This window comes from Panthera onca, chromosome E3, assembly GCF_046562875.1.
Source record: "Panthera onca isolate mPanOnc1 chromosome E3, mPanOnc1 haplotype 2, whole genome shotgun sequence".
NCBI lineage: Eukaryota > Metazoa > Chordata > Mammalia > Carnivora > Felidae > Panthera > Panthera onca.
Genome location: NC_138354.1, coordinates 39,455,958 through 39,483,466, shown reverse-complemented (window position 1 = coordinate 39,483,466; position 27,509 = coordinate 39,455,958). Strand labels below are relative to the sequence as shown.

General features: G+C 56.7%; 1 protein-coding gene across 12 annotated transcripts in view; it reads left to right on the top strand.

The window, feature by feature from the left end:
* The window catches only part of FLYWCH1 (FLYWCH-type zinc finger 1), a 41,070-nt gene extending 14,890 nt beyond the window's left edge, over positions 1-26,180 (top strand). For 4 of the 12 annotated variants that reach the window (XM_081791734.1, XM_081791735.1, XM_060648214.3 and 1 more), the window contains exons 2-7: positions 12,348-12,788; positions 13,058-13,519; positions 14,597-15,022; positions 15,154-15,417; positions 19,419-19,682; positions 20,670-23,035. In XM_081791734.1, the coding sequence (XP_081647860.1) occupies positions 12,455-12,788; positions 13,058-13,519; positions 14,597-15,022; positions 15,154-15,417; positions 19,419-19,682; positions 20,670-21,118 (2,199 nt within the window). In that variant the 5' untranslated portion in view covers positions 12,348-12,454 and the 3' untranslated portion in view covers positions 21,119-23,035. Of the gene's footprint in view, positions 1-1,659; positions 1,777-11,467; positions 11,594-12,347; positions 12,789-13,057; positions 13,520-14,596; positions 15,023-15,153; positions 15,418-19,418; positions 19,683-20,669; positions 23,036-25,117 lie in introns of those variants that run through there. The other 8 variants (XM_078440199.2, XM_078440200.2, XM_078440204.2 and 5 more) reach the window with 7 other exon arrangements.
* Positions 26,181-27,509: the final 1,329 nt, after the last annotated feature.

The following is a 27,509-nucleotide window of genomic DNA, read 5'->3' as shown; positions in this document are numbered from 1 at the left end:
AGCCAGGCCTCCCCGGGTGTCCCTCGGCTTCTGATACTGGGAGGGGGTGGTCACCCGGCTCTGCGTCCCGGCGCTCAGGCCGCCTCCTTGTCCTTCACCCGAGACTCAGCTCCTTTCTCCAGGCTCCTCCTTTCCCCCAAGCCACCCGGCCCGGGGACTGTGCCCTGAAACCCCCAGTCACCCCACGTTCGCCCGCCCCCCCCCCCCCGGCGGTGTCCGCCCCACCGGTGCTGACCCGTGCTGGCACCCCAGCCCTGTCTCTTCTGTGGTGTTCTGTAGGTCCCCGTGACCTTGCACTTTTTGCTATTAACATCCCAGCTTCCCCTCTGCTTATGTAGATTACCTGTGGTGACTTTCAAACTTTTTTTTGACTCACCCTACAGTAAGAAATCTGTTTTACATGGGAAACTTGTGCTGTAGATGTAGATTACTGAAAGATAAGTTTGAAGGGAGAAATTACCCTAACCTCTCCCGATTCATCCGGATCTACTCTACCTTTGTTCTAATTCTATTCTGTTCTTCCCATTCCAAAAGGCTATTGTTAACCCATTACATTGATTTTAGGACCTACTGGTTCTGACCAGTTTTAAACCCTTGCTGTAAGCCATCAGTCTTTGGTTTCCTCTACTTCTTCCCTTTGGGGGATGCTGACTGAGTTCCAATAATCAGATAATCACGAGTAACCTTCAATCCTAAAGAAAGGGTATATTTTTAATATTTTGACATTTCTGCTTCTCGGGGCCAAAATCACTTCAAGGACTTGACTTGAATTATCTAGTTGGATGCCATCAGGCTTATCTTGTTCTTCCAAAAGCTCTGTGGGTCTTGGGGAAGAGATAGTGTTTATCTGGATTGTGGGGTGTTTATACGGAGAGGGAGACGATTTTTTACTGGACAGAGAAATAATTCAAGTTCAGCTTTAGGAAGATTAACTGGTTGGTACTTCGTAGGGAGAATGGGACTGGCTGGATGCTGGAGGAGAGGGCTGTTAAGGAGTGGGTGGGGATCAAAGCCGGGCGGTGATGTTCAGTGGGAGGGCGATAGAAGGTGTCATGACCAGGTATACATGACATGTGAGGATACATCAGTTCCGATAGGGAAGGAGTAAAAATAGCTAAGATTCTGGGATGCCTGGCTCAGTCGGTGGAGCGTGTGACTCTTGATCTCCAGGTTGTGAGTTCCAGCCCCACGCTGGGCATAGAGATTACTTAAATAAACAAACGAACAAAAAGCTAAGATTCTGATCTGGTGACTGAAGGACTTGGGCTGAGAGGACCAGGAGCTAGAATCTTTCCAGTGCCCTCTGCCTCTCTAAGGTGGTCTGAAGCAGTGGCTCCCCTAGGCCATTCAGCAATCTTAATCGCTAGGGGCAGGGCCACTGGCACCCTCATCGCCTTCTGGAAAGGACACCTGTATGCACACACAGAGACCATGCATATTTCATAGGAAGGTCTCGAGTCAGTCAATGAACACCTCTAACCCTCTAACCCTCCCTAGTGTATGTGGGAGGGGAGCGGCAGTTGGAGTCACCCAGGAGCTTTTTCAAACATCAGGGCCCCTGAGCCTGACAAAGAACTCTTTGTTCTTGTGAGATGACTTTACGGTTTATAGAAGAATTTCACATACAGTATCTGATTTGCCACTTTTCCTGTTTCACAGGGAAAATCAGCCCAGAGAATTGATGGGATTTGCCCCAGGTCTCCCACCCGGCAAGCCAGCCCTAAGGACCCGGGTACTGGCGCATGGGGATGGTGGCTCTCCCTCTCGTGTGTAAAGGTAATTCTGTTGATCCACTGTCAGCTGCCTCGTGAGGGTCAGCCTTTCGGGACCTTACCGCTTAGGGCTTGCCTCAGAGGCACGTCGCAGCCTGTAATACCGTGTGTCTCTTGGGTGCTAGGTTTACACTGACCCCCAGTGCGCAGCAATATCAAAGGAGGCAGCTTGAGTATTGCATTCGAATTGCCCTGTACCTTGCTTCTGGTGGGTGTCGGGGGAGAGGAAATAAGAGAGCGACGAATCCTAAACCATGAAGCTTTCCAACTTTCCATTTACATCTGCCCGATTTAAAAACACTCCAGTCGTTCAATAAATCTTCAGTGAGTAAAAATTGAATATGACAACACGAACACGTTAGGGGCTCAAGTATTTACCTCAAAGCAATAGCCATCCCGAATTAAAAAAATATATTTAAATCCACCCGGAATAAATATACACACGTATAATAAAAGTTTCCTAAAATAATACCCAGTTATACTGCATGCAGTGCAGATTGATATTTCACATGTAATTTTAAAAACTGACCGGAACAAACAAAAATAATAATAAAATAAATAAATAATAATAAGTTAATTAATTAAAAGCTGACCGGAACCAGAGTTTAAAGGACCAATGACCTGAGCAATTAGAAAGCAGAGTCTTGGGGATGCCTGGGTGGCTCAGTCAGTTGAGCGTCCGTCTTCAGCTCAGGTCATGATCTCATAGCTTGTGGGTTCGAGTCCTGCATCGGGCTGTCTGCTAACAGCTCAAAGCCTGGAGCCTGCTTTGGATTCTGTTTCTGCCCCTCCCCTGCTCACTTTCTCTCTCTTTCTCAAAAATAAATAAACATTAAAAAAAAATTTTAGCCGTCTTAAACCAAAACAAAGGAAATAAAGCTGTTTGACACAGATGTAAAGTGAACACATATGGAAACTTATACTTAGCTCATTAACCAACAAACCAGAAAGATCTAAAAACCAGTGTGCAAGAGATTCCAAAGAAAATTCTAGGAGACTATAGATACTGAAACAAATGTGCACATGGAGGCAAAACTGGCATCTTCTGCAGTGGGAAGAATAATTTGCATGTCTATACGCATTTGCACGGGGAGAGTTTGTTGCCTATAGACGAGAATAATTTTGCATTGCTCTCGGTTATCTACACTGTGCAGAGTTGTAAAAATAGTTCAAAGGCTAGAATCCTATAACCTGGAAGGCGTGTTCTAGACAGCCGCATCATCTTCCGCTGAAGCACAAAGCTTCTTTGCAGTCTCATAACCTCCATGAAAGATACTTCTAATCTTAAAATAAGGCCGGTCTCCTTAGATTTGGCCTGATTGTTCGCGCAGGTACAGTGTGTTAATTCACCATAAAGGCCTTCTTGAGTTTGCCTTGTTGGCAACCTTCATAAGGAGTCTCAGATGGGATTTGTAAAAATCTGGTATTTGCTATCTCATGGTATAAAAGCTATGCTCAAGAAGCTGTCTCCGTCAGATTTCATTCATACTGCTTGTAAGTTTGAGCAAAGTCCTGTCTGTATTCTTGAGGTCCCCCAAATCCCCTAAGGTATCTGACGCTTGTTAAGTTGTTGAAGGATCATTTCAGGAAAGATAAAATCATGACTCTCCCACTGCTATAAAATAAACAAATATTAGTGATTTTATTTAATGCATTAATGAAGGAACGTGCACAACGTGACGGATTAAATGAGACAATGTGTATAAAATGCTTCATAAGGAGCCCGGCACAAAAACAAAATAAAACAACAAAACAAAAAAACCTTCAAATCCTTCTTAGGTTGGCCACCTGTTTCTCAAGGGCATGTGTTCAAGTGTTTCTCAAAAGCAGGAGTCCATGGTCCGCCGTGCTGGAGCCTCATGGGGTACTAGTTAAAAATCCAGATTCTAGAATCGCTTTCCAGACCCTCCGTCAGCATTTTGGATGGAAATCCCAGCATTCGCATTTTAATCAGGTGCCCTGGGGAATTCTCATGAAGACCAGAATTACACATACAAATAATTGTAATAAAACGTGCGTGAAGGGGCACCTGGCTGGCTCATTCGGAAAAGCATGCAACTCTTGATCTCAAGGTTGTGAGTTCAAGCCCCAAGTTGGGTGTAGAGATTACTTAAGAATAAATACTAAAAAAAAAATGCATGAAAACTATACTTAGACTTATATCGATGGACTCTTTCTTTTGTGTTTCATTTTTTATGCATTGATCTTAAGGAGGGTTTCTCGTCCTTGGCTCTGTTGGCATTTTAGACCAGATGCCTTTTATTTTTAATTTTTTTTTTTTTTGCTTTATTTATTTTTGAGAGAGAGACAGAGTGTGAGCAGGCGAGGGGCAGAGAGGGAGGGAGACACAGAACCTGAAGCAGGCTCCAGGCTTCGAGCTGTCAGCACAGAGCCAGATGCAGGACTGGAACCCATGAACCACGAGATCATGACCTGAGCCGAAGTTGGACGCTTAACCGACTGAGTCACCCCGGTGCCCCGTAGACCAGATGCTTCTTTAAGCGGGTGTTGGAGAGGCTACTCTGAGCCCTGGTGGATGTTGAACAGCATCGTTCGCCCCTACCCGCTAGTTGCTAGTAGCGTGCCCTGCCTCCCAGTCGTGACAACCAAAAGTGTCCCTGGACATTGCCAAGCGTTGCCTGGGAATCACATCACCCTGATTGACAGCCACCAATCCTAACCCACTATATTGATCCTTATGGTCAGAATCCTCCACTTGCAAAAGGCTATTTTCACTTATTTTAAGAGGTTCGGCCCTGAGGGCAGACACAGCAGTCTCGAGCGGTGACTCTGTCTTTGTTGGCCTTGCTCTTGGCCACAGGGACCGAAGACCAACGAACCCTTAATTCCTCCTCCAAGATAGGGAAGAATAGCGCACTCTGACAAGGTTATCTGGAAGAGGAAACCGTGCGTGCAGAGCCCTTCAGGGAGTGCCAGGCACACAGCTGTGTTTGGTAAATATTAAATGGTGAAGTCACAGTCCTTTAGACTCTCGGAGGATGTGTCGGTCAGAATGCAGACGGGAGAACAGAAGCCACCGTACGATTTCAGCTGGGAATTTCCGTGCGGTCCCTGGTGGTGGAGGAGATGAGGGGCCGAACCAGAAACTGAGCAGCCCAGACGCTAGCAGTGGCTGGATGCTGCCGACACAGCAGGCTGAGCGCCCAGGGCCCCCAGGGAGACCCTGCGAAACCGAAGCCGAAGCCGGAGCAGACAGCACCGGTGGAGCCCCGCCCGGCAGGTGGTTTCGGGAACACCCTCCGGTGTCCCGCAGTGCCTCCCACTGGCCAGATCAGCCGGAGGGCACCGTGACAAACCATGAAAGAGCTGGTTTGTAGGGACACATCAGTGCCTCCGACGACTTACTCTGAAGGCCTGACCGCAGCTCTGAGCCTCAGCTTCCTCTGTAACAAGCGCTTCTTACCTCAAGCCTCAGCCGCTCAGGGCAGGAAGAGGCACCCCATTAGCGCGGCACCAGCTGGGCCTGGGTTTGAGTCTCGGCCGAGCCGTGTCGTCCTGGGCCGCTCGCTGAAGGCCCCAGAAGCAGAGCGGGGAAGAGTGATGGTGACCCTCGGCAGGGAGATTGCTGGGTTACTGTACTGAACATGTGGGCCGATGCCAGAGTTCTATTTCCGGCTCAGGTCCCAGGTCCCAAGTCCCAGGACCAACAACAAGGCTCTGGGCGGAAGGGTGTCTCCCCTGTCTCTTCTACCCTCTGACCCTCATCCTCTCTCACCCTTCTACCTGGAGGTTTCCGTTACTTGTTTTCTCTGTCATCTCTCATGTTGTCTATAAGTTGAAACTTGGGTTTTCAAGAATGTTTTAAATTTAGGCTTTTAAAAGATTGCAAAGGGGCGCCTGGGTGGCTCAGCCGGCTAAGCGTCCGACTTCGGCTCAGGTCATGATCTCGCGGTCCGTGAGTTCGAGCCCCGCGTCGGGCTCTGTGCTGACAGCTCAGAGCCTGGAGCCTGTTTCAGATTCTGTGTCTCCCTCTCTCTCTGACCCTCCCCCGTTCATGCTCTGTCTCTCTCTGTCTCAAAAGTAAATAAACGTTAAAAACAAAATTAAAAAAATAAAAGATTGCAAAGATAGTACGATGAATTCCTATGTACCCGTCACCCAGTCTATCTGATTGTCAGCATCTTACCTGATGCCGCTCTGTTAACCTGACTCTGATTTCTCCAGCTTGTTCCCAGCATCCTTTTCCTGTTCCGGCATCCCATGATGCATTTAGCCATGATCTCCTCAGTCCCCTCCAGTCTGTGACAGGTCCTCAGCCTGCCCCCGTCCTTGATGACCTCAGCCGTTTTCAAGTGTCCTGGTCAGTTGTTTTGTAGACCGTCCCTCCATGTGGCTTGTCCGATTAAAGCGGGGGTGTGTGTTTGGGGCAGAAATATCACAGAGACGATGTTGTGTCAAGGAGGTCATGGTGTTGATGTGTCTTTTGGACGGTGAAGTTGACCTCGATCGCTTAGGGGGGTGTGTTACCATCATCAAGTTACCATCTTACCCTTTGTAGTTAATAAACATCTTGGAGGGAATGTCTGAGCCTATGTAGGTCCCACAGGGATTTTACTCTCCTTGATTTTTATTCATTTCTCCGTTCTGTCGTTTTTGTTAACTCTTTAATTTCTTGTGTGACATGTCATGGGAGAGTTACGGAGTTGAAGAAAAAATTACCAAGCGAGATGTCTCCCGTTTCCCCAACGGTACAAAGCATTCATGCACATTGTACACAATTTAGGAAAACGAAAGAAATGTAAGGAGAAAATAAATCACTATACTTACTACTTTTAACATTTTGAGATATCTCTTCCTAGTTATTTAAGGTTTTGTTTTTTTTTTTAAGTCATGAATACATACAGTTAGTCTGTAATTGGTGGCTGGGAGCAGAGCTGGGAAGAGGCAAGAGAGGAGGTGTGGGGGCCGAGGGACAGAGGCCACAGCAGTGTCCCAGTCATACTTTGGCTTGTTTTTTGGAAAAACCTCAGAAAAGATAGTATTTTCAGAATTTGTTAACCACATCTGCTTTCTCACTAAAGTTTTGTAAATACAAACATTTTTGGAAAGCTTGACTTATTTTTGCTACAGGGAAAAACTCCCAGATACTGCTTTGGAAACATTTGGGTCAGACATTTAATTTTTACCGGTAACTTCGTTTTAAGGAGCAACATCGCCATCTTGTGGCCTTTCGGAGCATTGCCGCTGAGGGTTTAGATTTGTGTTCACGCCTGCTCTGGGCCTACATTACATGGCGATTTCAGCCTTTGCAAGGGCTCTATCAGATCTGCAGGTAGGGCTCCGCCCGCCCCCCCCCCCCCCCCCACTGTAAAGTGGGGTGAAATAGCAAACAACATGTTGAACGCAATTGTATGCCACTGAGAACAAAATGTCTGTTAAGAGCACTAATCCAAGAATGAAGATAACTGTGCATTTGAGGGCAGGATTATGGGTGATTTACTAGTTATGTACTAGTTATGAACTAGTTATGTTCTTAAGATTTAAAAAATATTTTTACATAGTTTTACAATCGAATATTAGCAACTTACAAAATATCCCAAATATAATCCATGCTGGGGCACCGGCATGGCTCGGTCGATTGAGCATCCGACTTTGGCTCAGGTCATGGTCTCATGGTTCGAGCCCCACATCGGGTTCACTGCTGTCCATGTGGAGTCTGCTTCAGATCCTCTGTCCCTCTCTGTCTCTCCCCCTCCCCTGCTTGTGCTTCCTCTCTCAAAAATACATAAAAGCATTAAAATACAATATACGTGTGTGTGTGTGAGTGTATGTGTGTGTGTGTGTGTGTGTGTGTGTGTAGTCCATGCCACCCCTCTTCTCTGATGAGGAAACCGAGCCCTGGAGTGAAAAGCCTGCTAATGGTGTAGAAAACTGTTTTGGGGGCACCTGACTGGCTCAGTCAGAAGAACGTGAGACTCGACCTCTGGGTAGTGAGTTTCAGCCCCGCTACTAAAAAGTAGAGATTACTTTAAAAAAAAAAATAAACTATTTTTCATCCAAGTGGTCCTGGAGACCTGAGTCCCTATAAGGATTTTTAAAAATAGTTTTACTGAGCTGTGAATTACATACCATACAATTCCCCTACCCGAACTGTATAATTCACTGTTTCCACGGCATTCACAGAGTTGTATGACCGTCACCACAATCAATTTGACATTTTCAGTACCCTGATAAGAAGCTCCACACCCCTAGCATCACTTCCTAATCTCCCCTTCCCTTCCCCCAGTCCTATGCAACCACTTGTCTGCCTTCTGTCTCAGTGGCTTTGCCCGATCTGAACATTTCATATAAATGGAATCCTACACTGTGCTTTCTTTTGTGTCTGGCTTCTCTCCCTGAGCGTGATGTTCTCAAGGTTCATCCACACGGCCACAGGTGTCAGTGCCTCCTTCCTTTTTATTGCTGAATAAATTCTATTGTGTGGATGGACCACATATAGGCCAGGGCAGGTGGTTTGTTGGGAGAACGCGGTTAATGGGCTGACCAAGCCGGCACTGATCCTGCACGATGGCCAAAGAGGAGGAGAGTGGTGTCTGAATGTGTCAGCCTCCCGACAGCCAGGCTGAGAAGGGTCGAGTGTGGGCCGTTCTTACAAAGTTGAACTGTTGACGGAAGGAGGGCTTTAGGACACAGGAGACCGCAGAATCTCGGTGGTCCCCCATGGGAAGAAGAACCACGGTGGGGGCGGGGTGGCAAGAGGCTTGGCAACTAGACACAGCAGGATGTAAGAAGTGGGGAAAGGGCCCCCAGGAGCGTGGGGGGTATGCCAAGGGAACCGGGTGGGGAATCCGGATAACGTATGTATGTCCTCTTTATCCAGTTAGTGAGGAGTGACAAGAGCTTACGAAGATACCCATCCTCAGTGGATAAACTGAAACAGATATAATCGTAAAATTCTGGATGGTGGAGAAATGACTTTAGTTAGTCTGAAATCTGCCTGTTTTGGAGAACCGCATTCACCAGGGATGTTAGGTAAATGCAGCATCACTACCTGTACTTTGTTACGCGTGTGTGTGTGTGTGTGTGTGTGTGTGTGTGTGTTTGGTAAAATATATATAACAAAAATTTACAATTTGAGTCATTCTAAGTGCACAGCTGGGTGCCATTAAACACTTTCACATTGTCTGCCACCAGCACCACCCACCCCCAGAACTTTGCCCCCAATCTCCCTCTCCCTCCCCCCAGCCCCTGGCAACCACCACCTGACTCTGTCTTTGGATTTGGCAACAGCAGCTACATCCTAGAAGTGGGATCCTACGGCATTTGTGTTTTTTTGTGATGGTCTTATTTTATGTTATGTACTTTTAATTTTTTTAATCATTTTAAGGTTTATTTATTTTTGAGAGAGAGAGACAGACGCACACACACAGAATCCAAAACAGGCTCCGGGCTCTGAGCTGTCAACGCAGAGCCTGATGCAGGGCTCAAACGCACCAACTGGGAGATCATGACCTGAGCCGAAGTCGGCTGCTTAACTGACTGAGCCACCCAGGCGCCCCTGCGTACTTTTTAAATACGTAACTCTCATTGCCGTCCTTTGTACTTAATATTTCTGTTCTTTTCACTGAATTACCAGCCCTGAGGGATTTAAAATCTGTGTAGCATGGCACCTGAACTTCAAAAGCACTTTGTTGTGTATTGCACAACCTTTAATATTCCAACCATCAAAAAGCCAAACCCGCTATGTTCAGTCACTTGCCAAGAATATCAGTTACTGCTGAGTAACAAATGACCCCGATCTCACTGGCTTAAAATAGCAGTTTATTACTGATCGATGTTCCCTCAGCTGGCTGGGCCGTTCCTCTCTTGGCTTCTTCTGGCTCCTTCATGTGGCTAAACACAGCTGCGGGGTTTGCTGGACTGGACCGTGCAAGATGGTTTCCTCTGTGCCTGGCAGTGCCTCCAACCCCCCAGCGTCTGGCCTCTCACACCACTTCCTAGCCTGGCAGTCTCAGGGCCATGTCTTATGAGGGTGAGGACTTCCATACCCCTACTGCAGGCTTCTGCCACACTCAGCAAGTGGCCAATCTGGGCTGGAGCCCGTCCAGATGAGCGACCACCTTGCAGAGGGACCTGCATACTTTATAGGAGGATTTGTGGTCACTATAAACGATGGGTGTTCCAAGGCCCTCTAGTGGTTGAGATTGGTAAGTGTCAGTCCACTCTAAATTCTAGGTCATTGCCAAATTCATGCTTTTCTGCAGGGGATAGTCAACCATAGTGTATGGAACTTTTTCCATATCCTTTGAGGGATCTTGGAAGTCTTTTTTAAATTTTTTAAAAAATGTTTATTTATTTTTGAGAGAGAGTACGAGCAGGGGGAGGGGCAGAGAGAGAAGGAGACAGCAGGATCCTGCTGTCAGCATAAAGCCTGATGAGCTCGAACGCAGGAACCCTGAGATCATGACCTCAGCCAAAGTCGGAGGCTTAATTGACTGAGCCACCCAGGCGTCCCTTGGAAGCCTTTTAAGCAGAACTTTTAGTTAAGGGGATCGCACTGGGCGTACCCGTGACTCTAGTAAGCTCCGGGGAATGTAGGGGCTCTTAGTCATGACAACGCCCTCTGGTCCGGAGGAGGCGGGCTTTGGCGCCTGGTGGTCTGACACTGAGGCCGCTGGAGTCCCCTCCTGCCCCGCGCGTGGTGGGGGATCGATGGCTGGTCCTGTAGGAGTGTGCGTGCTGTGTGGACAGTGGCCACGCCGCTTGGGGGAGGGGGCCCGGGTTGTCTGAGGCCTCCCGTGGAGGGGAAGGCCGCCCCCCAACCCCCGCCCGGCGCCGTGGCTCCTCCAGGTGGAGGTCACGGGCACTGCCAGAGTGTGCCCGCAGGCAGGCGGGGTGCAGGGACCCAGAGCGCGAGCCAGGGGTGGGCTGTCCGCGGAGGGACCGGCGCCGGGGCCAATTCGCGAGGGGGGCGGGGCGACCCCGGGGGCGGGGCCTCCCACCATCCCTTTTTCCTGCTCAGAGCACATCAGCATGGAGGCGCTGACCGCGTCTCACTGCTGCTCGTCCCAAGGCCCCTCCGGATCCCTGGCCCACCGCGTCGCCCACCGCGTCGCCGTGTGGGGCGAGATGGGTAGGGCAGGACCACACGGGAGGAGCGGGGATTGGCTCGTCCGGGAGAAAGACTTGGGAGGGCAGGGCAGCCGGGACTCCCAATCAGGTGTCCCGTTACCTGGAAGATTTCCTTGAGTCTCGAGCCACCCCCCACCCCCCCACCCCACCCCCGCCAACCTGGGATGGGCTTCCCTTCTTCCTTGGGATGGACAGCCGGTGTGTGCGGAGAGTTTACGGGGGGCGGGCAGGGGGTTCGGCCCGCTGCTCCCCTCTGCACCTTAAGCCTTGGCTGTGTCTCAGCGGGGACACTGGGGCCCTGCCCTTGGGAAGCTGAATGCGGGCCCCAAACCAGGGAAATTCAGAGCAGGAATGGGGGACCAGAGGGAATTCGAACTGGCAGAACTTGGACATGAGGGTGACAGCTCACAGATGGGGAGCTGAAATGTGCAGGAATGCTGCAGTCTTGAATGTGGGTGATTGAGGGGTGGGAGAGACCCGCCACTCACCCACCACCCAGTCCCCCCAGAAAGCAAAAAATTCCACCCTACGCAGGTACCCCAGGGCCCCAGCTCCAGGCTAGCTCTACCCCCATAATACATTTTTTTTTTCTGCTTCTCCAGAATCTCCACTATCCGGGGAGCCCTCTGCGACTGTGGATTCCGCAGACGCCTCTGCAGCCCTGTCCCCCCCCCCCCCCCCCCCCCCGCCAGCTGAGGCAGCACCACCACCACCGGCTCAGGCGCAAGGTCGCTGCCCTCCTGGGGCCCTGGCATCTCCTGAGTGCCGGGTGGTCCAGGGCCTCCCGCCCGGGATGGGGGACGGATCCAGTTGGGAGTCCAGAGAGCCCTGGCCCCCGTCTCCCTGGGACACAGTGTCGGGATGAGGGCCACCGGGCATTCTGAGAGGGTCTGTGACCCGAGCCCATGTCCCAAGTGCTGGCCTCCGATGCTTGGTGCTCAGGAAGGCCGGGATGTTACCCTGCCTGAGGCACAGCAGGTACTGTGTGGGGACGGGCTCCGGATCCGCCTCGACCAGACTCCCGGCTCTGCACGTCATGGCCGTGTTGGCCGTCCTGGAATGCCTCAGTGTCCTCATCTGTAAATCGGGTCAATAAGAATGATCGACTTTCATAACACGGGGCCAAGTGAAATGGGGACACCCGTGAAACCACATCACAGCCTGCTCAGCACCCACGGGCCTCTGTTCGTACGAGCTCACGGTACTCTGTGCCTCAGGGGTCCCGACAGGCCCCGAGAGCCCTGCATTTGGCACATTTTTCAGATGGGAAAGTGGAGTTTGGGTAGGCGAGGTGACGGACCCAAGGCTGCCCAAGAGAGGAAGAGGCCCAGGTTCTCCAGCTCCGTGCGGGCCCCTCCCCAGCTTTTCAGCCCCCGGGGGTCCCGAGGCAGCGCCGTCTGCCTCGACCTCCACCCCACATCCATTTTCCTGAGCCCCCGGCCCAGGGGTGCCTCCACTGATGGATTTTGCCTCCTTCCTTAGGACGGAGCCCCTGGACTGCCAGGTTCCCTACCCGGGAGGAGGAGGAAGAGGAGAAATCCGTCTGCTAGGGCCTGAGCGTGGCCTGGGGGACCGACCATCGTCCCAGGATGCCCCTTCCCGAGCCCAGCGAGCAGGAGGGTGAGAGTGTGAAGGCTGGCCAGGAGCCGTCCCCGGAGTCCCCTGAGCCAGGGACCGATGTCATCCCCGCCGCCCCCACGAAGCCCAAAGAGTTCTCCAAACTGGTCCTGCTGGCAGCCTCCACAGAGAATGTGGATGAGGTGGGCTCCCAGCCCAAAGGAGGGCACTGTGTCATGTCCCTGGAGTTGTCTGGCCCTGACACACTAGCCAGGACCCCCCAGATCCTGCCAGTGGAGGAGCAAGCGGGCACAGTCCAGCCAACCCCCCAGGTCCCTGAGCATAAACGCAGCAAGCCAGACACAGGTGAGTTCCAGGCCTGCTGCCCCCGGCCCAGCCACCTTTGTGGCCCTGCATGCTCAGACACAGGCCCTGTGTACCCCCTTTCCGGGGGGCGGCCTTGGGGTCCCATCCCTCCTCTGAGCTAAGCATCCTCGTGTCTCATGACTCTGTCTCAAGCTGGTGTGACGATCTCAGGGGGCCATCCCTGTGCATCCCCCATCGCTCCCATCCATGCCCTTGGCCTCGAGCCTTGCTCTGCACCAGCTAACCCAGCCCCCCTCCCCTGCCCTCAGCAGCCCTCACGCCCCTGGAGTTCCTGAGGACCCCTTTCGGGGGCCGCCTCCTGGTGCTCGAGTGCTTCCTGTACAAGCAGGAGAAGGCCGTGGGGGACAAGGTGTACTGGAAGTGCCGCGAGCACTCTGAGCTGGGCTGCCGGGGCCGGGCCATCACCCGGGGCCCGCGGGCCACAGTGATGCGCGGCCACTGCCACCCGCCTGATGAGGAGGGCCTGGAGGCCCGGCGCCAGAGACAGAAGCTGCCCAGCCCAGCCCTGCCTGAAGGCCCGGGGGGTCCGGAGGGCCCCGGAGGCCAAGTGGAGGAGCCACTGGAAGGGGTGGGCCCGTGGCTGTGCCCTGAGGAGCCGGAGCCCGCCCCTGGCTTGGTGCTGAGCAAGCCGGCCACAGAGGAGGATGAGGGCCTACGAGCCCTGTCGCTGCTGAGCTTGCCCCCCAAGAAACGGCCGACGCTGGGGACCGGTGAGTGCCTCACAGCTGGGCTCCCCTCTGGGGTGGGCGGGAACCCCCAGGCCCTTCCCTGTGCCCAGATGGAGGTGTGGGGTCCCTCTTGGTTTTCTAATGTGCTCAAAGTCAAGATGAGTAAAAATTATAAACATGTCCCCCAAATCATTAAGCCCGTGGGATGGAACTAGTGCTCCAGAACCGGGGGTCCCAGGGCCTTCTGGAACTTTCTGCTGCAGCAGGGTCTGGTGTGAGGCCAGAAGCCTGAGTTTTAACAGGCCCAGGTGGTGCTGGTAACCCATGAGTTTAGGGAAGGTCGGCCTAGGGGAGAATGTTGAACTTTGGGCCGGGTTCAAGTCCCAGCCCCCACCTCGTGTAGCTTGGTGACTTCCGAACACGTTCTGAACTTCTGGAGTTTCAGGAGCTTCATCAGGGCTGGGTGACGGCTCAGGTTAGGGGCGATTAGGTGTGCGATGTGTGGGAAGTGCTCGGCACCGGTCCGCGTGTGCTGGTCGGCCCCTGAGGCCTTCTGCGTGGTTTTTACCACCAGTAAGTGGGAGGTGGGCTCCATCCCAAACGCTGGCTCCCTCCTGACCCAGATTCAAGGATGCAAGGAGGTAGGGCAGCTGCTGTGCTGGTACCGGGGGCCGGCAGGGGCCAGGCGGGGCAGGGAAGACGCGTTTCTCACTGTGTGTCTTTTGCCACCATTTGTATTTTATGGCACGTGCATGTGTTATTTGAAAATTAGATAAAGATTTCAAACAAACCCTAAAAAAAGGTATGGCCGTGAGTGACTGAGTGCCTAGGCTAGGAAGTCAAAGCCGGCTCACTCCTTCCCGGGTGCGTGACCTTGGACGTGACGTGTAAACACCGAGAGCCGTGGCCACCGCGCTGACCTCCAGGAGAGGAACTCAGTCTCTTCCCCGGGTCACTGGGTGGGGGGGTCAGTGGGAGTACACCCGCGGCCCACGCATGCCCGGCTCAGGGGAAGCTGCGATAAAGGTCAGCATCGAGGAGAAGGCGCTGGCACCCCCCGCCCCGCACCTCCTGGGCCTGCGCTCCTCGGCGCCCTGACTGCCCAGACTCCTCCTCCAGGAGAACCCCGGCCCCTGGAGTTCCTGAGGACTTGCTACGGGGGCCAGTTCCTGGTGCACCAGTGCTTCCTGTACAAGCGAGAGAAGGCCGTGGGCGACAAGGTGTACTGGACGTGCCGGGACCACGCTCTGCACGGCTGCCGCAGCCGGGCCATCACCCAGGGCCAGCGGGTGACTGTGATGCGCGGCCACTGCCACCCGCCGGACGTGGAGGGCCTGGAGGCCCGGCGGCAGCAAGAGAAGGCCATGGAGACGCTGCAGGCCCGGCCGGGCGGGCCCGGGGGCCAAGTGGACGAGCTGCTGTCCCGCAGCGGGCCCGGGCCCCTGACTCTCAGCAGAGCCCGGCCTAGAAAGCGCGCAAAGGTCCTTCCGGCCCAGCCCCCGGCCCTGCAGGGCACCTCCGCCGGGGACCAGGAGGATGACCTGGGTGAGTCTTTCACACCTGGCCCACAGCTGGGCCCCCTCCAGCCGTGCTTCCTCGGGTCTGGGGAAGTAGGAGGGACCCCAAGACCCTGAACTCCCACCTCCCTCCCCCACCCTCCTCCCGTGTCTCCCCAGGAGGCCCCGAGTTCCTGAGGACCCCTCTGGGGGGCAGCTTCCTGGTGTACGAGTCCTTCCTGTACAGGCGGGAGAAGGCGGCCGGGGAGAAGGTGTACTGGACGTGCCGGGACCAGGCCCGCATGGGCTGCCGCAGCCGCGCCATCACCCAGGGCCGGCGGGTGACTGTGATGCGCGGCCACTGCCACCCTCCTGACCTTGGGGGCCTGGAGGCCCTGAGGCAGCGGGAGAAGCGCCCTGGTGCGGCCCAGCGGGGGAGCCCAGGTAGGACAGACTGCGGCCAGTGGGCCTTGGGGACAGGCAAGGGACCCAGCCAGCCAGTCTTTCCCTCTGACCCCCCCTCCCCCCGCCGCCGTGTCCCCCAGCGAGCACCCTCCTGTTCTCACTGGAACACTCTGGAAGTAGTTACAGCCGGTTCCTGCCCCTCTGCGGCCTGCTGGGTCCAGCGCCAAAATCTCTGCAGCGCCTGATAAACGCCGGCTCCCCTCCTCTTCCTCCGCCTCCTCCTCCTCCTTTTTTTAAAAAATTTGCAAGATTTACAGAGAAGCTAACCACAAGCTGGCTGCTCGTTTTCACAGTGTGAGTGGCTGACACCGTGCCTGCACTGAGCACGTCCTACAGACCAGGTGGTTTACGGGTAGGAGGTGACATTTCTTCCCTCCTCCTGTGGTTCTCCAGAAACATCATGGTCCTTAAGGGACCCGTGACAAGGGTCAGAGCCCTGCTCTTTTCATCTTTGTCCACCTGGGGTTGTGTCCCTCTGGTCGGAATTCCTCTCGTCCTCTTGCTAAGAAGAGCACTGTGGCCCAGTCTGGTCCACCCAGTGGCTCCCGGTCTGTGTCCCGGGGTCGCCTGCCTGTCCTTCAAGGGCCCCCGGTCCTATGGTTTTCTGAGTCATCAGAGTTGCCTTTAGAGTCTTCCTGGCACCAGGGCACCTGGGTGGCTCAGTCGCTTAAGTGTCCAACTTCGGCTTGAATCATGATCTCAGGGTCTGTAGGTTCGAGCCCCACTTCAGGCTTTGTGCTGACAGCTCAGAACCGGAGCCTGCTTCAGATTCTGTGTCTCCCTCTCTCTCTGCTCCTCTCCCGCTCATGCTCTGTCTGTCTCCCTCTCTCAAAAATAAATAATAAGCATTAAAAAAAATAGAGTCTTCTTGGCCCCAAAGTTCTCTCAAACTAGAAATCTCTGATTTTATTTTGTTTTTAGAAAGTTTTTTTTTTTTTTAACATTTATTTATTATTGAGAGATGGAGAGACACAGAGCATGAGCAGGGGAGGGGCTGAGAGGTGGAGAGACACAGAATCTGAAGCAGGCTCCAGACTCTGAGCTGTCAGCACAGAGCCCGACACGGGGCTTGAACTCACAAACCGCAAGATCATGACCTGAGCCGAAGTCGGACGCTTAACCGACTGAGCCACCCAGGTGCCCCTCATTTTATTTTGTTTTTAAAAGAACTTTATTTGTTTCTTTTGAGAGAGAGAGTGAGCAGGGGAGAGGCAAAGAGAGAGAGGAAGAGAGAGAATCCCAAGCAGGCTCCAAACTGTCAGAGCAGAACCCGACACAGGACTCGATCTCACAAACCATGAGATCATAACCTTAGCTGGAATCCAGGGTCGGATACTTAACGACTAAGCCACCCAGGTGTCCCTGATTTTGTTTCCTTCGGATTCTCCCTTTGTATTCTATTTCCGTGTGACTGGGTACAGGGGGAAGACGTTCCAAGTCACAGGGCAGCCCCCGCCCCGTCCTCACCCCCTACTCCCGCCCCAAATAACCAGCCCCTCATAGAGTGTCTGCTGCCCAAAATCTAGTCTGTGCCTCTGCTGCTATCAGCTGGGTTTTTCTGTTTTGTTTGTATTTATTTTTTTTTTTCATTTTTTTAATGCTTATTTATTTCTGAGAGAGAGACAGAGAGAGAGCAGGGGAGGGGCAGAGAGAGGGAGACACGGTTTCGGGAGCAGGCTCCAGGCTCCCGGCTGTCAGCACGGAGCCCACCGCGGGGCTCGAGCCCACGGACTGTGAGATCATGATCTGAGCCGAAGTCAGATGCTTAACTGAGCCACTCAGGCGCCCCACCCGGTTTTTAAGTCTCTTGGCCTGCTGACCAGGGACGAAAGGAGGGACCCCGCGCGCTGCCCCACCCTCCCAGTGCCTCTGCGGTGGCTTGTCTGCAGTTCAGTAGGAGGTCGGTCACCGGCTGCAGGGTGTCCGGTCCTTCTTCCGAGGCCGTTTTCTCCGCCGTCGGGCAGCCGCTCTACTTGTTGGCCTCGTCTTCTGTGTCCTCACACACGCGGTGGCCAGGCAGCGGGCGGCTCCAGGCTGGGCTCCGGTCCTCCCGGGGACCCCTCCTGCTCTTGCTTGCCCGACCCCCTCGTCTCGCTGCGGAGTCCCTCCTAGTCGCTCCCCGAGCCACAGCGGGAGGGGCCGGGGGCCACGCTCACAGACCGCGCGCTCCTGGTGACGCCTGATGGGGGCTGGGGGAGCTCCTGGTTCAAAGTCACTTTCTGTGGCTGTCTGGCCCCCGTTCTCGAACCCGTCCTATGCATGTGCTGTGTCTTTGCTGACGTTTTGGGGTCGCGTCTCCATCCCTGGGATATCTGGCTGCACTGAGGGCCTTGGGGGCCGGAAACTCAGTTCCCTCTCTCAGAGTGACTTTGTCTTGCTCTTTCGTGACTTTCTGCTCCCTGCCCGTTTCCCTCCGTTGTACCTGTTGGTCAGCTGTCCATCGTCCCGGCCTGACTGCCTGGGACATTCCCTCCATTTTGTCTCCCAGCCTTTCCATCTCATGTCTGCGTTTCTGCTGTCGTGCCTGGACATCTCTGCACCCCATCCTCTCGGGACGACAGGCCTGTCTCCTGCCTCTGGCGACGGCCTTGTTTTCCCCGAGCGCCTTTTCTCTGTGTCTGCTTCGGCCTCTTCCTTCTGGGTAAAGCTTCTCTCCAGTGTCTGGTGATCCTTGCCCCGCTGCTCACGTTCAAGGCGAGGCTGCGAGCTCTGTACGTGGTGCTGACGGGGGGCCTGCGGTCAGGCAGCTGCGGCCGTGAGTGGCCACTCTGGCCCGAGAGCCCAGGCCTCGCCTCTGTGGGGCTGCAGGTTAGGTTTGCCGGTGCCCATGGCAGGGGCCGCCCCCTGGGCGGGGTTCTGGGAGCTGGCAGGGACAGCTGGGCGGGAAGTGCCAGCCTGCAGGACAGACTTCCCCCACCTCCGCCCCGGGCCTGGCTCCCTGGGCTCTCTGCTCCCCACACAACTAACCCCCCTTCGGAGGGACTCCGCATCCCCCGCACCTTGAGCTTGGCCCCCGGGCTCTCGGGTCCTCAGTGGCTGGCTTCCCCTCCGGGCTCTGTGACCACTCGCCCGCTCTCCCCACCTCTGACGTTCTGGGTGCATCTCTGCCCTGCCACCCCCGCTGCTCCAGACCTGGAGCAAAAGACTCTGTCTTTGTCACTTCGGTGCACGTTGTCACGGGCCGTGTCATATGCCCATTCCACTGCCCGCCGCGGTCTCCGGAACGCATTCACCCCCCATGGCTTCGGCAGCCACGACAGACTCCCCAGTGTGTCTCCAGCTCCACTGTGGTCCCCACGTGCCCAGAGGAAGTTCTCAGGGTGGAAGGCACAGCCACCCTCGGTCCTCGCCCTCAACACTCCAAGACGGTGCCTCTGAATACGTGGCCTGGGTCAGCTAGTCCTTGCTTTCTCCCACCGCCCCCAGGTCACATCCCCGCCCAGCTCGGGGAGTTGCTGCTGCTTCAGCCCCCGAGCCTCCCCGCTGCACACAGATTCACCCTGACTGCCATTTCACTCCCGAGCCGCTTGTCCCCACAGGGCCCGTGCCTGTTCCTCCCACTCCGCGAGGACCGCACTGCCGTGCACCCTACCCCCCCTCGCCTGCCCACGGGAACCGAGGATAAGTAGTGGTTGCAGAGAGTGGCCTCCTTCCTGCAGGCCCCCCCCCCCCCCCCCGAGGTGGGGAGACAGTTTCTGCCTTCAGGGCCTTTGCCTCACCCATCTCCTGCCTCCCTTCACGCCCCCCGCCCCCAGACCGGGACTAGGCTGGGTCTGGGGGAGGGGGCTGCCTCCTGGGCTCCAGGGCTGGCTCCTCTCCCTGGCGGATGTGGGTGCTGAGCGGAGGGGCGCTGGCGGGTCTCACTCCAGGAGCCCTGCTGCTCCGGCTTTGAGCACAGGGGCCCCGTCACCTCGCTGCTGGACCCCAGGACCTGGCTCCAGGCTCTCCCTCCCCCCACCACCTCTCTGGTCTCTCCCCAGGAGGCCCCGAGTTCCTGAGGACCCCTCTGGGGGGCAGCTTCTTGGTGTACGAGTCCTTCCTGTACAGGCGGGAGAAGGCGGCCGGGGAGAAGGTGTACTGGACGTGCCGGGACCAGGCCCGCATGGGCTGCCGCAGCCGCGCCATCACCCAGGGCCAGCGGGTGATGGTGATGCGCAGACACTGTCACCCGCCCGACCTGGGGGGCCTGGAGGCCCTGAGGCAGCGGGAGCAGATCCCCAGCCCAGCCCAGAGGGAAGGCTCAGGTGCGGGTGCGAGGGTGTGGGGGGTGAACGGGCTCTGGGCCCCGGTCTCCCTGCTGCCAGCGCCCCCCGCCCACCCCCCTCCCCCCGCCGCAGCGCCAGTGCCAGGCTAGAGGTTGTCTGGGATGTTCTGTCCACCGCCCGTGCCTGGCGGGGCCTAGCTGACCACGGTGCGGTCTCCCTAAGGGCCGGCGGGCTGCATCTGGGCTCCTCGCTCATGGCCGGGCTGGTCTGGGGTTGGCTGCTGGCGAGAGAACCCACTCAGGCTGCCGAGGGAGGGGTGAGGCCGGCGCTACCAGCTCCAGGAAGCGCTTAGCTCCATTTGGGGGGAGGTGCGCCTGGACGTGGGACCCTCCGACTCCCCTCCCTGGGTCTCCCGTGTCTGTTTCCTACCTCCTCTTTCACTCCTCACCCTGCCCACCCACCCCCCCAGTTCTCTCTGGCTACCCAAACCCTAACGTCGCATGACTTTTCAATCCGGGCTTCAAAAGCCTCTAGAGAGAGTTGATTGGTTGCCAGCTGGCCGAGGGAGGGTGCACAGGGAGCCAGGAGGCTCCTGGTGAGTGGCCCAAACCAGCCGTGGGCCTCACTCCATGTTCCAGCCTAACCTCCGCCCTGGTGTGTGTGCCAGCAAGTGTGGAGTCCGGGCCGGGTCAGGAGAGGCCTCAGGAAAGCTCTGGGTTTGGGTGGCTGCGGGACCAGCACCAACACCTCCCTCCCCGCCCCCGGGAAGCAGCAAGGCCCTGAGAAGGAGACTGCCAGTCCGAGCTCGAGGGTGTCAAGCCGGGGGGGCCCTGGGCTAGCAGCCCGAACTTCGGTCCTTGGGCCCCATGGCACAGGCAGGTGTGGAGGCGGAGAGCAGAGTGGGTCGTGCGGCAGGATTGCGGTGGGGCGGGCCGGTGGGACACAGGAAAGAGCCTCTGTCCTTGGCACGCAGGCTCTCTACCCTGCTTCCGAAGTGCCCCGCTCACGCTGTCCCCTTCCTTCCAGGAACGCTGCAGCCTCTGGAGTTCCTGCGGACTTCGCTCGGGGGCCGGTTCCTGGTGTACGAGTCCTTCCTCTACCGGAAGGAGAAGGCGGCCGGGGACAAGGTGTACTGGATGTGCCGGGACCAGGCCCGGCTGGGCTGCCGCAGCCGCGCCATCACCCAGGGCCAGCTGGTGACGGTGATGCGTAGCCACTGCCACCTGCCTGACCTGGCGGGCCTGGAGGCCCTGAGGCAGCGGGAGCGGCGCCCCGGCGCGGCCCAGCAGGAGGACCCAGGTGGAGACAGGGCTGGAGGTCAGAGGTGGGAGTACCAACGAGCCGTGGGCATCTCGCGGCTGCCAGCCCAAGGTTCAGACACCTCAGGGCATTGGTGCCATATGGACCTTTGCGCCCTGGCCTTTCTACCTTTCCAGAATCTTCTACCTCTCCTGTCCACTGGCTCCTTCTCCTGAACCTGAAAACACCCCCAGATCTGTCCCATCCTCAAGAACAACTCCCCTTCTCATTCATTCTGTCTCCTTTCTTTTATTCTAAGAGGTCTTCACTTGTTACAGGGCAGTGTTTTGTGAAAATCTGATGAAAAAATAGAAAGCACTCCAGAAGAATGTACTAATGTCTGTGTGCACGCGCACACACACGCACGTGTGCACACACACGTTCGTAAGGCTTGCCGATAATTAATTTTATTGAACTGAAAATGGGTCCCCTTCACATAAACAGAATATAAAACCTGTCTTTAAGAGGCATTTTTGTGTTTTATGTTAATTCACGTAACTAATAAGGGCCACAGGAAGCCTCGGGGGCCCAGCCAGTTAAGCGTCCGGCTCTTGATTTTGGCTCAGGTCATGATCTCAAGTTGGTGGGATTGGGCCCCAAGTCGGGTTTGGGCTCTGCGATGACTGCACGGAGCCTGCTTGGGACCCTCTGTCTTTCTCTCTCTCTCTCTCTCTCTCTCTCTCTCTCTGCGCCCCTCCCCCACTCGCACTCGCTTGCTCTCTCCCTCTCGAAATAAATAAACTTAAAAAAAATGATAAGGGCCACATTTTATCAAATACAAAAATGATTCCAGGTTGTATAAAACAGCCCAAAGAAATTTGATTTCTGTTCAAAGACAAAACAAAAACAGAAGGAGACTTCTGAGAGAAAGCCGCCAGTTGGCAACAGGAAGTAGAATTCGTGGCGCCGCAGAGGGCACCTCGCTTTGTTTTGCACGTTTTTATTTCTTTATTTTGAGAGAGAGCGCGAGCCCGCGTAGGCAGGGGAGGGGCAGAGAGAGAGAGGGAAGGAGGGGAGCCCACGCAGGCTGCACGCGGTCCGCGCAGGGCCCGATGCAGGGCTCAGAGGCACGAACCCCGAGATCCTGACCGGGGCCGAAACCAAGAGTCGGCCGCTCGACCGCCTGAGCCCCCCCGGGCGGAGGGCCCCTCGCTTTTGACGCCCGGTTCAGTCCCGATCTGCTCGATGGAGGGGCTGCCCGCTGACCCTCAGGATCCCGACCGGCTCCCTTCACCAGGCGCGGGAGTTTGGGGCGTCAGGAAACCAGAATTCCCCGCGACGGCCCGCATCAGGGTCTCCCCTCCCGGATTCCTTTATCCTCGAGGCCTCGAGGTCATCAACGCAAAGTGCGCGCCTCGGGCTCTCGCCGCCTCAAGGAGAGAAGAATTACTGACCCGTGTTTTCCATTCTCTTCCCTCAGGAAACACGAAACTTCCGCCAGAAGTGCAGCCGCGTGTCCAGAGCGTCCCTCCGGAAACCCAGCAGGTGTGCGGGTAACGGCGTCCGTTGTCTGACGTCGCACCACAGATCGCCCGAAACGTGGTGGCTTCCGGCGACGGAGAGTCACCGTCTCCCACAGCTTCTGTGGGCAGGATTTCCGGAGTGGTTGGGCCGGTGGTTCTGGCCCGGGGTCCCTTGTGAGGTTGGAGAAGGTGTCAGCCGGGGCCGCGGTGACGCGAAGGCCGGCGGGGGCTGGAGAGCCGCTTCCAAAGCGACTCATTCAGTCGGCATGTGGGCTGCCGGCCTCGGCCTCGGCTCCTCCCCGCACGGACCGCTCCTCAGAGCGGCTCCGGTGTCCTCACGCCCGACGGCCGTCCCGTCTCCCCACGAGCGCCCCGAGGGAGGGAGCCGAGCGAGAAGGCCCGCAGCCCTCCCCCGCGCACGCGGGGCCCGGCCGGGCGGACCGCGTCTCGGCCCCGACCCAAGGCCCCGGGATTCTACGAGGACTGGGCTCACACCAGCTGTGTTATCGGTCACAGCGCGACGAAGCCCGAAGTCGGGACACGGAGAAAGTTGGGGACCTCATAAATGTGACAGACAACACGCTCCCGAACAACCGATGACTCGGGGGGAGAAATCCCGAGGACAGTGGAGAGTAGCCCGAAATGAACAAAATGGGGCACCGCCGGCCGCGCGGCCGCAGCAGAGCCCTGCTGACGGGGAGCCTGCGGCTCTGAGTTCCTGGATTAAGAAACGAGATGTCAACTCGTTAACTTAAACTTCCACGCGAAGACCCCGGCGAAACGCGAACGAGGCAGTCCTGCGGCGAGAGGGGGAGACGATAGGCAATGGAAATTCACGACAGAGAGAAAAGTCGGTTCTTTGGAAGGATCGTCGAAACTGATAAACCTGTAGCTCCCGCACCCCCAAAATTGGTTTTTAAGGATAGGGAAGACTCGGGGGCACCCGGCTGGCTCAGAGGAGTGTGGGACTCTTGTTCTCAGGGTCATGAGTTCGAGCCCCGCATTGTGCGTAGATCTTACTTTAAAAAAAAGAAACAACTTTAGGGGCGCCTGGGTGGCTCAGTTAAATGTCTGGCTTCGGCTCTGGTCATAATCTCGAGGTTCATGGGTTCGAGCCCTCCGTCGTGCTCGACGGCTGTCCTGCTGACAGCTCGGAGCCTGGAGCCTGCCTCGGATTCCGTGTCTCCCTCTCTCTCTGCCCCTCCCCCTCCTCATGCTTTGTCTCTCTGTCTCTCTCAAAAATAAACATTAAAAAATAAAATCTTTAAAAATCAAATAAGGATAGGGAAGATTCAAATTACTAAAATCAAGAATGAGAGGAGAGACACTACCTACATCACAGGGAAACACACACACACACACACACACACACACAGAAGGATTGTAAGGGAAGCTATGAGGCCAGCCCATCCAGTAACTCAGATGAAGTGAACGCATTTCTAGAGAGGCAAGTGCCAAGTCTGGCTCATGAAGAACTACGAAAATCCGAACAGGTAAAGAGGCTGAATTCGAAGTTCTAAAACTGCCCGTCAAGGAAAGCGCAGGCCCGGAGGTCACTGGTGGCCTCTACCAAACACTAAACGAAGAATTAGCACCCGTCCTTCACAGACCCTTCCTCAAGGTAGAAAAGGAGGGACGGGACTTTTAGGGAGAGTGGCGGTGCCCTCGAAGTGGCCGTGGTCCTGGGCGCACGGCTGTGGGGACGCTGCGCCTGTCGTGCTCCACGCTCAGGGCGGACACGGTGGAGTGAGAACAGCGGCTCAAAACTCGCTGAAAAAAAACCAGGCAGGAAGCCACGGTGACTTTCTGACCGACATCACACCCTGTCCCTCTTGCTTCACTCTGTTCCTCCACCGCACGGAGCCCACGCTCGAGGGGAGGGCGTCGGGCTCCCGCACCTGAAAGGAGGGATAGCAGAGAACTCGTCATTTCCAAACCCTTCACGGTGATACAAGAGAACTTCCTGTTTCTTTTTATGATAGGTTTTTTTTTTTTTTTTCAACGTTTTTTTATTTATTTTTGGGACAGAGAGAGACAGAGCATGAACAGGGGAGGGGCAGAGAGAGAGGGAGACACAGAATCGGAAACAGTCTCCAGGCTCCGAGCCATCAGCCCAGAGCCTGACGCGGGGCTCGAACTCACGGACCGCGAGATCGTGACCTGGCTGAAGTCGGACGCTTAACCGACTGCGCCACCCAGGCGCCCCGAGAACTTCCTGTTTCTTGACAAAGAGTCTTGCAAAGGCCACATGCAGAGCCCCGGGGACTCTGGAGGCGGGGGTGGGCCTTCTCAGGAGCGTTGGTGGTTCCTCCCGGGACACGCTGGCGTAGAAAGCCGAGAATTCCCAAATTGTAGGTTAAAGGAAACGGTACAGGGCACCTGGGTGGCTCAGCCGGTTAAGTGTCTGGGTTCGGCCCAGGTCGTGATCTCACAGTTCGTGAGTTCGAGCCCCACGTCGGGCTCTGCGCTAACAGCTCGGCGCCTGGAGCTGCTTCGGCTTCTGTGTCTCCCTCTCTGCCCCTCCCCCACTCACGCTCTCACTCTGCCTCTCTCAAAAATAAACAGTAACAAATTAAAGGAAACGGCACAATGCGTGTACGTGTACGTGTGTAACAAGGTCTAGTCGGTGGCGATCTCTAGGGAAAAGGAAACTAGGGTCTGCTTCTGCCGTGTTTGGATGTTTGTAACGAACGTGTGTTTCTTTGTAATCAGGAAGGTGAACTGTGCGAAACCGCCCAGTGAGGAGCAGTGTGGCCCATCCCCTCCCGACGGGAGCACGGGGACCTCGTGCTGCCAGCGTCACGGATGCTCCGAGCCCACCCAGGACCCTGGCGTTTCCCACCCGGTTAGATTTTGCTTCACAAAGGCTCTCTCCCACTCCTCCACAGCACGGTGGCCTTCTCACTTCTTCAAGGGGCCTCCCAAGAGGAAAACTGACGGTGTCTTCGAGCGGGCACACGGGAGCTGGCGGCCCGCACACATGGGTGACTCAGGGAGAGCCCCCCCCTCCACGGAAGACCTGAAGAAGCATCTTTTCACGGAGACACCTCTCCCCCGCTCCGCCGCCCCGAGCCGCGAACACCCGTCCACTTTCAGAGCACGTGACTTTGCCAAGGCCTTCGCAGTCGGGTGCGGCCCTGCTTGGCCAGGGCGCGTTTGGAGAAGTTCCTGCTGCTTCGGGCTCAGCTGTCCCGCGTAGCTCCGGCCTCCCCCGGTGTTCTCTGGGCAGGGGCCACGTGGGCCTTTGCGCCCCTCGGCCACCTGCCACTGGGCCGCAGCCCCCCCACGCCTGGTAACAGCAGCCCCACCGCACTCCCCCCGCACGCGCCGTCCACTTTCTCTCCCTCGCTGTCTTCCCAGGGTCCGTGATCCCCGTGGCGGGCGTCCCTGCCGGCGGTGGGAGCCAGCCCGGATGTCCACGGGAAGGCGGCCCCGGACAGCCACGACCGGGCCCGCGGTGTGTGGGTTGCCCACGTCCGTGTGATGCAGGAGACGCAGACTCGATCTGTCCCCCGGTGCAGGAGAGCTGGCCTGGCAGGTCCGAGAAGCAGGCGGCGGCGGCCGGGAGCCCCCGAGACACCTGCCGGGCCGTCCGGACAGCGAGGTTCCTTGTCTCCACGCTGTGACTGCAGAGCGAGCACGGGGCCACAGACTCCCTCTCTCCCGCCAAGCCGGCCGTGCAGCCTGCTGTCCGGCTACAGGACAGCGACAGCTTGGGACCCCACTGTCCCTCTGCTTACAGATTTCCCGCCAATAAACCCTATTTTCTATCTCACCTGGTGGAACTGGTATGTGCGTCCCCATCCCCTCGGCGACAACAGCTGGCCACCAGGAAGCCGCACACTCTGTGTCTCAGCGCCACCTGGTCGGGAGTGATGGAGTTAGGCTGGCACCCCAGAAGAGACCCCCGCGTGGGTCACCTGGCCCACGTGTCAGCTGGACCCAGAGCGGGGGGGTGGGGTCCTCTGGAGCAGCGGCTGAGGGGTCTGCTCCAAGCCTGCAGGGAAGAGAGGCCTTGATTCTCTGCCGCAGCCTCTCACCCCGGCCCTGCCTCGTTCCCGTAAACTGAGACAAGCTTAAAATGGAAATGGCTTCCCCGAGGACAGAGCGACTTAGACCCCCAATTTAGACCCCGGCTACCTTCCCAAGCGAGTAAGTGGCCTATCAACTGACCCAGCTACCAGCTCCGTGGGGCCCTGGCCTGCCAGCCTGCCAGCGGTCAAGCGGTCCGGGGCCGTAACAGTCCACCTCCCAGGCCGGGGGCAGGTGTCCTCAGCACTGCCCAGGGGCTGTGTTCTGGGCGGGCCTCTTGGCCGTGAAACATGGGGCCCTGAGACAATGAACTGCCCACGGCCAAGGCCAAAGACAGCCCCGCGGGAACAGACATGACACCCCAAACCCAGATCCACCTTTGGGTCACAAATATGCACGCCCACGGGAGGTGGCCACACCTGGCGGGAGGCACCGGGTCGCGTTTGTGCCGCCGTCAGTCCCTGCCCAGCCCCGCCGTGGACGGGGAGCCTCACACAGGCGCCAGGGGCTCCCCGAGAAGTGCTGAGTCGCGGCAGCCACTGCCACCCGCAGTGGCCAGGATCTCCCGGCTCCGCAGCCTCCACCACCGGCCGCGTCTCTGCAGGACGGTGGCTTCCTCAGTCCCCATCCCATGGCCCTCAGCGTGGCAGGGCTCCAGGGTACAGCGCACGGAGGCGCCGGGAGGGACTTCGCTCCTCTCCGGACGCTCACGCCGACGGGGGCTCGTGGGCACCTCCTCTCTGCACCTGCTCGGACTGCGCGGGTCGGATGGAAGTTGCGTGTCGCTCGGACTGGGGTCTCCCAGAGGGACAGGAATTCTGACACTGCCGTCACTTTGGGCAGCCCCATAGCTGCTCAGAGCCCCAGAGGCCTCCCCGCCATGAGTCCACTCCCTCCGCAGTTCCAGAGCCACAGGGCGTCACCTGCCCTGTCCCGTCACATGGTCCCAGGGCAGAGGGCACAGGGCCAGGCCGGTCCGTGGATGGAGACGGGTCCGCAGGGCGGGGCCCCCTCCTGCCCCGCTCCTGCTCGTGTCCCCCAGGAGACCCTATTTTACGACGTGCACACCACA